General features: G+C 32.3%; 1 protein-coding gene across 1 annotated transcript in view; it reads right to left on the bottom strand.

Annotated features, from left to right (window-relative positions):
- Nucleotides 1-226: 226 nt before the first annotated feature.
- LOC119631985 (titin) overlaps nt 227-12,481 on the bottom strand; it is a 44,358-nt gene continuing 32,103 nt past the window's right edge. The window contains exons 14-22 of the mRNA XM_038024641.1: nt 11,057-12,292; nt 10,683-10,750; nt 7,806-8,112; nt 7,407-7,481; nt 5,395-5,499; nt 4,212-5,290; nt 2,461-2,521; nt 2,253-2,294; nt 227-397 (exon numbers count right to left, since the gene is read on the bottom strand). Of these exons, the coding sequence (XP_037880569.1) occupies nt 372-397; nt 2,253-2,294; nt 2,461-2,521; nt 4,212-5,290; nt 5,395-5,499; nt 7,407-7,481; nt 7,806-8,112; nt 10,683-10,750; nt 11,057-12,292 (2,999 nt within the window). The 3' untranslated portion in view covers nt 227-371. The remainder of the gene's footprint in view (nt 398-2,252; nt 2,295-2,460; nt 2,522-4,211; nt 5,291-5,394; nt 5,500-7,406; nt 7,482-7,805; nt 8,113-10,682; nt 10,751-11,056; nt 12,293-12,481) is intronic.

The following is a 12,481-nucleotide window of genomic DNA, read 5'->3' as shown; positions in this document are numbered from 1 at the left end:
TAAAGAGACTGCAAAGGTAAATAAATGCACGAAAGTAAATATGTACACAGAGAAACAGATAAACAAATATTTTGAAGAAAGTATTGCATTTCTTATAATTCTAAATCGTGGAAAAGTGAAAAGACTCTGTAGTAAAACTATCAGTATGATTATCAGCGCTTGTTTTATTTATACTTTATATCACTTACCTTAATCAGAATGACTGATTTCCTTTTGTTTTCAATTATATATACATATATATTTGTTACTATATTATAATTTGTGCAATATATTTAGTGGGTTAGCAGGTTCAACGGATGTGTAGGCAGAAAATAAGTCGAAATCATAGCCGATCGATAGCTGCAACAAAGCTTATATGATAACAGAACAAATCAGCGAGAAAGCAATTCAACGGCAGCTAAGCTTATTAAAAAAGGAAAAAAAATAAGAATTCGCAATTAATTTGAAAACAATTGAGAATATATCGGTAATAACCGATGTAATTATACCCTCACCTTCATATGGGATTAAACACTGTATTTTAACAAAGAATTCCTTAATGTAATTTGCAGCTTGTCGTGCAATGAACATATGGGATCATCACTTTCCTACAACTAGATTGAAGACACTTTCAAGTATGGACAGGTTCTTGATTCCTGTGGTAGCCCAATTCACGTCATTTTATGTTTCTTACTGCGTATTATTTGAATTCTTAAAAAGGTTGAAGGAAGAGGTACATAAGTTGTAACTCACATATTTTCAATTGGTTTTTACGGTCCAAATTTGATAGCGTATTTTAAATACACTTATAATAATTAAAGGATTGAAGGACTCTCCATACAATTGAAAATTTTAAAATATATTTGATATCATGAAATATAAGAAATTAAGCACAAACAATTAAGAGTTTACGATAGAAGGCGTTCCAGTCGAGCCATTGCTTGTAATTAAGAAAACATTGTTGAGTATAAATATTTTGCTCAAGAGATAAATATGATTCATAAGTCGTAGTAAACTGTGAACTGAATCTCCGATTCCAGTATGTTAATTGAAACAAAATATATATAACAACGTTATAACAATGAATAACGTTTTTCGGCAAATGGAGTGGCATGTTCCAATCTAATTTTGCTAACAGACAAAAATAATTACCACATTTCGCTCTGAAAAGTTCGATATTTAATCTGCTCTCTACAAAGAGAGTAGATGCTAGATCTCTAAAAATTAGCCGATATATTGCAAAGCAAACAGCAGTTAACGAGCTGCTGCGGTTTATAACATGTTAGACTCCGACTTGTGCTATATTTTCGACAATTAGAATGATTGAACTTTAAGTGAATCGAGTTTGTCTCAGCACACGAGATGTGTACTTATTTAACGCTTTATATTAGACATGATCGGGTGGTTCTATTATCGTCTAGCGGGTTCGTTTTTTTTCTTATTTATTTCAGTTTCCTCCTCTAAGGCCTCTAAATGGCGTTATGTGAGTTTTAAAAATATTTTTAAAAACAATGCATTCCAAGTTTTTGAGTGGGAGCTATATAATTGTAATAATTCTGAAAAAATGACAATTAGTCGCCGAAGAAAATTTTTTGTAATTTGTTAGGGTCTCTATTCTTTGACTTAGAGAGGTTGGATGCTTTGTAAATTACCTTGGATGAAAAATATCAGGTAGGAACGTGAGCATAATTTTTTTGATCGTTTATGATCGCTATGGTAATCTGATCTTTTTAATTACTGTTTACTTGTATGCTAGAAGCAGCTTGTTTTGCAATCTAAACTGTCCGGGGTGTAATGAAAAAGACGCGTTTAAAATTTTAGTTTTTTGTTTGCGAACTTGTAATTTGGCACTATAGATGGGTAAAACAGTTCCAGCTTACCTCGTTGTTCGCAAATATAAAGCAGTGAAGGTATAATAAACTCTTAGGTTAGATTAGAAACGCCGTTATGGCAAATGCTACTGAATAACACATAAGAATATTATCAACACTTTCCTGGAGTTTTTGTGTTTAGTTTTTTTATATTAATTGTCATTAATTGTTTTTTTTTTTTTTTTAAATCATTTAAGTTATTATTATTTTATTTTTGCAAGTGTTGTTTATTTCATTATACAAAGATCTTCAAATATAATGGATAACGGATTATGTTCTAGTAAAGGTTATTATTATTATTTTAAATTTTGAAAATTTGTTAAAAGTTTTTGGTTGGGTTCTGTTGTCAAATGGTTTATTATATAGTGCGGTCTTATCATTCTGAATCTTCATATAGCAAACCTTCTTGAACTATGACAGTACGCTCTTCAACGATGGTTTCCTCTGTTTAGTTTAATTTAGGTACAGGTTTTGTTTATATTCATACAGGTATTAAAGCATTTGAATGCATATATGAAATAAAATTTTGCAAAAAATAAAAAAAAAAAGAAGCAAAGCATATATAAGTAAGTTGTAAAGCAAATATATCAGTCGTATTTCAAATGCTTACCGATTTTGATATGTGTTACAGCTTCACTGCTTTCAAACACATGAGTTGTTTCTATAGTTTTCTGTTTGAAAATTCATTAAAGTAAATTAATTTTTATGCTTACAGAAATTAAAACACATCAAGCAACAAAGCAAATATTGAACTAAATGCTATGAAACTAAATGCTATTATATTTTTCCCATTCTCGTTGTAGGTGACAATGTTCAAGAATGTATATAATGGAGTTTATTGGTAAGTAATTAATTTATATTTTGTAACTTTCAACATGCGCTTGTAACAAACTATGTTACCGTTACATTACATTTACTTCACGTGTCGAATATTTAAAAAAAGGAATGTCTTTGTATAAAAAATTGCAAGAAACCTTTCCATCTATTTCTTCGATACATCTACCAAGCCGTATACGATTCTTAAGCGTTTGTAAAGTCAAAATATATACATGAAGGGTTGTATATATATATATTTTCGATCAGCGTGAAACTACGAATTAAAGTAATTAACTCTGCCTTATTATATTACTGTTTGGGCTTTCCTGCATACATGCTTAATTGTACTGCACGAATTAAGTTTCTAAAAAAAAAATAAAACGTGATTTTCCTTAAAATACATCGATAACGTCTGAAAGTTTAAAGCGACGAATATTAAAAATGCTTCACCAATAAATTATGATCTATAACAGCTGTCAAGCTATCAATTTGGATTACAACATTTATCTGAGGCATTTAGTAATTAAGTGTGCCGATGGGTTTAATAACTTTTATAAAAGGGTTATCTTAAAGTGAATATAATCCTTTTTCTTGTCGCTGATTACTATGCCGTCTCTATGGGAAGTAGACATCTTTTACCTAGAGCCTGTATGCCTTATTTAGATTAGGTTAAGTTGAATCAAAGTGATGTGCCATAGGACGCTTCTAGAAATTAGAACACTTTTCACTGACCTAGAAGAAGTGGGTTAACTTGTAGAGTTGTCCTTATAGCGATTTCTTTATCTGAGTCTAATGATACTTTTGCTATTAACTAAGAATAGACCTTCAAGATCTAATGTAAATGTGATGTTGCGCTAAATGGCCTGTATTTGAAAGGTGCAAAACCGTTTTTAAGTTACGTACTGTAAATTGAATTGAATTAAGAATTTTGTGTTTGTATATATTATATGCGCCTTACTTTTTAAACCACGGATAACTTTTATGGAAAAACTCAGTATATTCAGATATACTGAAGTATTTTATTAATTTTGGATTAATTGAAATAGTATATCAGATTTCCAAAATATGTTATTTGAATGTAAAATCGTGAGTGTGGAATTTTGCAATTATTAAGATAATCTGTAGTAATTTATTAATTTTGGAAGTGTTTGATTGAAATGGCGCTTCGGATTTCCAAAATATGTTATTTGAATGTAAAATCGTGAGTGCAGAATTTTCCAATTTTTCAGAGCGTTTCACTAAAGTAAAATTTAGGGGCCCGAGTAAAATTACCGGTTTCTGAAACCCCCTTTGCATTGCTTTTGAAAAAATAATGCTCTCTAACAATAATGAACGGCTTTCGGTAATAGTGAAATCAAGGAGCATGTTGTACACACTGAGAGCAAAATTCATCCAGAATTGACAAAGCTGAACAACTTTTATGTGCTTCTAAATTCTGCCAAGCTATTCAGTTAAGTCCACTCTGCCTTTTTCACTTCCATTCAAAGGGTATCAAGAACGTAATAACTATCATATACACTCGAAACACATAAACAATAATCAAACCTCTTTTCCAGATATCTTCCAGTCTTGTAGAATAAAATCTTCTCGAACAAATTTTCTTATAACTGTCTCTATTGTTATCTCACAAGTTTCAATCATGCGTATGAAGGCCTTAAAACCTACAGTGGCAGCCAAAACGGCTTCATCCTCATTCGACGATTCGCTTAGGATTTGTGTGATTAATTCTTCATGTCCTTCGCGTTCCACTAGTTGTACGAGAGCAGCTTGTGATTCAGGCTTTTTCAAAGCAATAAAAATGTTTTGCTCATACATAAAATTGATTTCGAGCGTAGTGCAACCATAACGTATCAATAAACCAATAGTAGCCAAATCACGTAAAGCCGACTCGCCGATACTGCCGAATGATGCTGAATTCATTGACGTTAACAGCATATTGATTTCACTATGTTGCTTTATTTCTACCATGTCTTCGACTGTAATGGTTTTTTGAGAGATCTTTGTGCGAAGGCTGCGTATAGTTTCGCTGATTTCCACAGTGGTAGTGGTGGTAATTGACGTGATAGTACTTTCTTCTTTTTCAATAATCTCTTCGCTTTCCTTCACCGTTTCAATGCTTATGTGTTCTTGTTGTGTGCTTAGTAATTCTGCGTCAGCAATTTTACGATCTTTAACTTCCATTACTTCGGAAACACCACTTTGCTCTACTAGCACTGAAATCGGTTTACGTACTTTAATAATTTCCATCGACGTTTCGACTGTTTCCGCTGGTACTAACTCAACGGCTGTGGTGCTAACGGTTTCAACTTCCTGAACGCTACCTTCGCGAGAGCTTGAATAAGCTCTTACAATTATTGGGGGCGCAAGTTTTTTAATGGTTTTCTTTTTGCCTTTAAGCTTGCGTCCTGTAGTAGTGGCATCGACTTCTTTAGTAGATGTCGATGATATATCAAATTTCGCACGACTTAAAGTCATACCGATCTCATTAATAAATTTACAAGTATAATAACCGACGTCTTCGGCGCTAATATTCATTATTTGCAGAAAAGCTTCAGTTTCTTCAACTATCATATGATATTTATTAGATTCCCTAAGTTGGACATTGTTAAAATACCATTGCACATCTAAAAACAAATTTTTGGTGATTAATTTTGAGAAGGAATTCTGAGACCACAAAAGGATGTTGAAAGTTCGTGATCGTGCGAGAGGAATATATCTTTTACAATACCTGGTTTGGGATTGCCGGCAAATTGTACCTTAAATTTAGCCGTTTCACCTAGCGCAGCACGAGAATCGCGCATTTCATTAATAATTGAAGGCGAACACTTAGCAGCTATAAGCAAGAGATTAGATAGCACAATTATTAAAGAGACTATCTCAATCGTTATTAACATATATACAAAAATTTAAATTGTTTACTGCTACTGTTGCTACTTGTACGAATAACACAAAACATATGCGTTTTATAGTTGTTTTGCAAGAGTGCTTTGAATGCTTACTTACTTGTTTGTTTGGTGTATGATTAAAATGATAAAATTTTCGAGGTAAAAAGAAATGACTTAACATCTATATGTGACACTTTGCCCGAAAATATGGTTTACATATTAATTTCTTCCTTGTAGAAATAATCAAATTAATTAATTGCAAAATAATATCATTTGTAGTGCGATTTTAAAAATGTAATAAAACCACGCGTAATACGCGCAACAAATAAATTATGTTTGAATTGTTTCGAATTTGTTCTTATAACAAATGCACTAAATGTGAGAGAAAGCGAAGATCTGCTCAATCATTATATCGATCATATATCGTATCGCAATTATTACATGTCGATGTAATTCAAATCATGTTTTTACACGAGTTTACCATGATTTTGGTGCAAATTTTGGTGTCCTTTTGATTTATATGCTATTGTGATCAAAGGAAAAGATATTTCCATCTGGAAGGTATAGGCCTCACATTTGACACAGTTGTACACCTTGAGTTCTAAGCGATCTGAAGTCATCGCGAGACTACTAAACGATAATAAATGTGAGGATCTGAAAGCTAGGCAGGCGAATAGAAAGACATAGAGAGACATAATAAAATCGATTATGTCATGCATGTTTAGAAGGATTATATGTGGTTTCGGTAGATACATACTTGTAAGCGATCGAATGTAAACAGATGTAATTGAAGAACTCAGTTTGTTTTTTTTTGAATAAATAAAATTGAAAAGCTTATATTTTAGCCTTGTTTAATCATATAATTTTTTGTGCAATGTAAACCGTACTTTCGCAGATATACAATATCGTGTCCCGTTTTATAAGGAAAAAAAAAAAAACGTTAAAAGATAACCGTAGGCAAAAAAAGAGACAATAAGAATAAGAAAGAAGTTGAGATGAAGGAAATTTGTTTGTCTGTTTCTGTAATAGATTGCGATAATTCTGTTAAAGATTTGTTTAGAAGACGACAAAAAAAAAAAAAAAATCATGCGTAGCATAGCGGTACTGCTGGAACCTATTGTTAGCAACGGAGAGGAAGAAAACGTTAAAGGTATAGATATGAGAACATGTTAGGGTTCTGTCGTTCTTTGCTATTTATGAAATGTTTTAAAACTGGTTAAGTACCAAAAACAAAAGCAGTGAAGAAGCGTGATCAAGAGAGGTCTAAAACTCCTTTGAAGTTTCATAAAAAGCGTTTTTAGGAAAAAAAAGCATAGGAAATTTGCAATATATGATGAATACGTTGGCTATGGAATTTCCAATTTAAACCAATAGTGTCAGAATTGGTTCGATACTTGAAGAATGCTGGAATAATAAATTTTATGATTTTCTTAAAAAAAAAAAAAAAAAAAATGGCGTAAAACTTTTTTCTAATTACTGAAAAAAATGGATTTTGTTTTTTTTTTCACTTTGTTTTGCATAAGAGCTTTAGAACTCGGTTACATTTGGAAAAGAAAGACAGAGAAAGAGAGAGAGAGAGAGAAACAGAGAGGAAGAGAGAATTGTAAGTTTCTGGAATTGCTAGGCTGATGCCACACATATCACTTAATTTTTTGCGAATGAATTACATACAAAATTTGTCACAAAAAGTTTGTAAAAAACAAAATCACATGGGGAAGTGTTGTAAATAGACAATCGTTTTTGGTTTTTTTTTTTTTTTGTTTTAATTTGTATTAAAACACATACACACAAAAGTTTTAAGATTACTGTTTGTCAGCACACGTATGGTCTTTTGTCTTTCATTCTCAAAACTTACCTTTTAAAGCCCTTTGCATTTCTTCCATATGTGTCACCCATTCTGGTTTGCGATAATCTTTCGAGCCAACAATACCTTTTTTTAATAAAGAAAATTTTTAAGAGAAATTTTTTAAATTAATTGTTTTCAAAAAAAAAAAAAAATAAATAAATAAAATGAAAAAAATTATATTATATTTCAAAAATCGTAAATGTGTAAAAGTTGTGTGTTGAAGTTTAAACTTAAGGTAAGGATTAATATACAGAGGACAGGGCTTTATAGGAAAAACTTCTATAACATTTAAAAGCTGCAAAAGAATTGATATTAGAAATATATATATCGAATCATAATTATAATCTTCGTTACGCCATCTGTAAAATATATTTCGAAAGCTATAGAAGAGACAACATTTGAAAATACCTTCTTCTACTGCTAACCAAGCAGTAGTCACTGCTACTCCTAACGGATTGTAAGCCTCAAAACTAATTGTGCCCACATCATCAGGGTAAACATGGTTAATAATCAGCACTGATGTGCCATCTTCGAAATTCTCTATTTGATATTCCTCTGAAGGAAATATTTCCTCATTGTCGCGTAACCATTTAATTGTCGGTTTAGGCTTGCCAATAACTTTGACTTCCAGTTTCGCTAATTCACCCTCTTTGGGTTCGATTTTCTCTGGTAATTTTTTAATGAATTTCGGTGCTTGTTCGTCAATCGAGATCGTCTAGATAAGAAAAATAAAAGAAGAATATTAAGTTGTTTTTTTTTTTTTATTACAAATTCAATTAAATCAGATATGAAAGTTAGATGGGAAGAGTCGAAACAGCCAAACGCTTGATATCTTAGTGTGTGTGATAATATAGTGTAATATATGCTAAGTTGTAAAGAACCGGACGACCTTTTCAAGTAGCAATCATTGAACAGGATAGATGGGGCAAACAATCGTTAATTATCAATAAATATATAGAACCTAAACGAATTGTTTTTACATCTAGTCTCTTATTATGTAGAGACACAGAGACAACAAACAAAAGCGTAGCATCTCGAGGACTGGAATAAAGAAAGTTTTGCTAAAATCGGTAAATATTTTGCTCCTTGTCAAAAGACATCAAAAAGACTAATACCATCAACACGTCTTCACAATTCCAGTTTTCGAAAGGATATATGCTCTGATGGTCAAAAAATTACTATTTTATTAAATTTATTATCCACGCTTCTCCATAAAGGCATAAATGAGGTAAATGCAGTTCAAAAAAATCATTGTTTACTCAAAATTTTTTTGCCTCAAATGCTTGTTTTCCTTAAGCTGGTTATTCTTCGTTGAAAAGTGAAGGCCATGTTGCATTGAATGTCTGTAGTTATGCCCGCCTCAGATAAAAAAACTTATACATTTATCAGAACCTTATGAGGGTGAATGCGAATGATAGCGTGATCCTTCCGCACAATAAACAAAAAATCACAAGTTATTACTTGAAACAGTGAATAAATGTGAGTTTCTCATTTACTTGGCACAATTGATAGCTTTAATGAACTTTCAAGACCAAAAAACAAATTTAAGCCTATTGACCCTAGAAATAGGAACGTTAATATGCAAAATTAGCCAAATTTAACCAGCGGGACAATTTGACAAGAGTGATTAAAACAATAATCGAATTAAATGCAATCCTATAGGACATGGAAGGTTAACAGATAGTCAACCCCTCGATGATTCTTGTCGTGTAAAAGTTGTCGAACTTTATCCGCTTGTCAGTATAAATATAAGTTTGTCAGGAACGTGTTTTTTTTTAATATTTTTTTGAATTTGTGATAGATACTAAACCTTAAAAAAATATCAAGATGAATTATCTTTTATTTTAGATCCTGATTCATGTCATTTTCGTCTAAAAATGATTTCATATAAATAACTGCCTCTGTATTTATGCGAACATTCAATTCTGTTTAACCAATTTTTGCCGCTTTTTACAACAGTCTGCTTTTATTTCATCAATAGCGGGAATAATCTTAGTAAATGTGTGCAGTGAATGGGTTCATTTAGAACTGGTGGTTTATTGGAGTAAGCCGCTGCTCCAATATAACTCCAAAATCAAAAGTTCAATAGAGACTTCGCATGAGATCGCACTTTTTTTTGTAATAAATTGATGATGCCACGAAATGTATGGCATGTTGCAAGATTTTTTGAAAGGTATATGTCGCCTAAGTTCAAATAATTTAATAATGAATAGTCATGTTTCTGTAGCTGTTCCGGGTAACTGCATTTTCGCGTTAAAAAATAACACTTTCAGCCCACAAATCACACCTAAATTTTAAGTTTTATACACGTATTGGTCATTATTTACGAAGCCATTTAACCGAATATGGGCTTCATTCCACATGCACGAAACGGAAACGTGGATCATTGTTTTTGTTTTAACAATTGTTATTTACTATACCACTCTATATATAGTGTATCCCATAAATAAGGGTCATCTGAAGAATGTATTGAAAAAAAATTTGGGCCAAATTTGAGTCAGAAATGTTGTCTATTTACGTTTACTTTCGGACCCACAAAATGAATGACTCTATATTCATAATTCATGACACAGTTCAAATTAGCAAATGATTATAATTTGCCTATAAACACCTATGTTATAATATATGATTTATAGAAGATGCTGACCCAAAATAGATAAACATTTTCCCGTCCAAAATGAATGCAATATTTTACGCATTTTTGCACCCACCACCAAAGATTGGACTTTTCGCTCATAATACCTTGGAATACGGTTTTCAGACCTCTTACGTCCTAAACATTTCGATTCTTAATCTTTTTAGCCCTGTTCATTTGTCCACTTATCGATTTGCTCTTTCCTCTCTGCCTATCGTCCATTATTGAGAAGCTTTTCGAATCCCGAAAAATTTATGGACAAAGCTGAAACAGTAGCAGATTAAGTTTCAGAACAAGGCTGGAATAGGCAAAAGAGTATAATTTTCACTTGTCAGTGAGTAAATACTTATTTAAAACTTAAGAAAATATGCGCAAATTTAAAATTCGATATTGCAATAATGACTAACTTGTAACAGAAATATTAAACTAAGCTTCAATACAAATATTTTCTTATGGTATTTGCAAGGTTAGTTCAAGAAAAAGTTGAAAAGACCGACTGATACTCTTACAATTGACAAAAACGATTTTAGTAAATTATTATATCGGCTTGAGATGATGAATTTCCAAGATTTACGCTAAAGTGATTATAATTTTTTAAATATTTTTTCACCATAAGTATTTTAGTTTATCGTCGAACCAATTTCACTTACTTTATCTATTTGATCTTCCTCCGAAGCACTAAGTACTGTGATTTCAGAATCGGGGATATATTCAAATGCTAAAAAGAGTTGAAATGAATTTGAATTAGACGAAAATTTGCATATATTGTTTCAATGTTTTTTAATGCAAGCGTTTAGCAAACAACTTAAATAATATTTATAACCATGTCCATGCTCATTCCAGTAACTCTTTCTAAACTATTATGGCATTAGTAAAATGACTGGATTTAAAATTTTTTGTGGAAAAATTAATCACAAACTGTTACTAAACTGTAGACTTTTTGATGGTTTTAACTGTAAATAGGAATTATGGTTGCAACGCTATAAAGTGAGAGCGGTGTTTAGAGTGTTTTTCAACTATATACCTTGTATGTTAACAGTTGTTCTTGTTATTGTTTCACCAATTTTATTGCTCGCTATACATCTGTACTCGCCATCATTTTCAGGGAATACCTCGGTTATGTGCAGTTGACAAACGCCGTCAGCATCTTGTTTTATAATAATTTCTTTGTTCTCTATAATTTTCTCATCATTATGATACCACAGTATTTTTGGTGTCGGCTTTCCAACTACTTGGCACGTCAATAGCAATGGTTCACCGTCCATAACTTCTATTGGTTCGATTAGTTCTTTAATGAAACGCGGAGATTCAAATTCCAATGCCGCTTCCTCTGGAGCTTCTTCTAGTAAATTAATCGTGGCCGTTGTCGTAACTGAACCTCCTACATTTTCCGCTCGGCATGTGTATGATCCAACAAACTTTTTCTCAAAGTTTTCTATTAATAAAGTCGATTTGTTGTCTTGGCTCATTGTACGAAAATCTGTACAGGTTTTTATCGGTTCAGTGTGTAAAAACCATTGAAACGAGGACAATGGCTCGGATTCAACTACAGTTTCTAAAATAGCTACTGTATTTTCTTCAAAGAACATGGGCTCTAAGGCTTTAATAAAGCGTGGGGCTTTTATCTCCTGATCAGGTGCTTGATCACTGACTACTACTGAGCCGGAGGATTTGGCTTCGCCTATTTTATTTATAGCACAAACCTCATATTTACCTGCACGCTTACGTGTCATATTAATTATTTTGATTGTGGTCGTAGTTTCAGTAGTTTCAATTGTAACGTCTTCGTTTATTTGAATTTGACGACCGTTTCGTAACCAACTAATTTCCGGTTTTGGCAAACCATCGTATTTGGCCTCGAATAGCAGAGTAGCGCCATGTGGCACTACTTTAGCACTTAGTGGTGTTACCGTGGGTGCCTTTAATAATTCCACAGGTTTTTGCTCGATCTTATTTACAACGGTTGCATTGCCTACAGCACGGCCAAATTCATTTTGCGCCTGAATTGTATACATTACCGCTTCGTTTCGTTGTGGATTCATAATTTCTAACGCGACATCACCTGTCTTTTCATTAAAAAACATTTGTACGCTTTCATTAGGTACGACTTCTTCGATGCCCTTGTACCATTTAATCTGTGGTGTTGGCTTGCCTATTACCTGACATGTCACTGTAACTCTTAGGCGTTTGGGGGTCTCCTCTTCAGTATACTGTATTTTCAGTGATTTTGTAAATTGTGGTGCTAGGCCTTTCTCTTTTTCTAGATTTAGCGTAATAGTGTTTGAGAAGTGAATTAGTTGTTGGGGTCATATAAAAAATACATTTGTAATAGCGTATGTCTTAAAACTAAGGAAGCTAAGGGAACTATGTACAGTCTAAAGGGTTGTTGGAAATGTATTTATTGTACAAGTTTTTCATAATAAGCATCCATATTTGAATAAATTTAAAA

This window comes from Glossina fuscipes, unplaced genomic scaffold (assembly GCF_014805625.2).
Source record: "Glossina fuscipes isolate IAEA_lab_2018 unplaced genomic scaffold, Yale_Gfus_2 1, whole genome shotgun sequence".
Classification (NCBI taxonomy): domain Eukaryota; kingdom Metazoa; phylum Arthropoda; class Insecta; order Diptera; family Glossinidae; genus Glossina; species Glossina fuscipes.
Note: the sequence above shows the minus strand (reverse complement) of the source record. Positions and strands in the feature narration are given on the sequence as shown.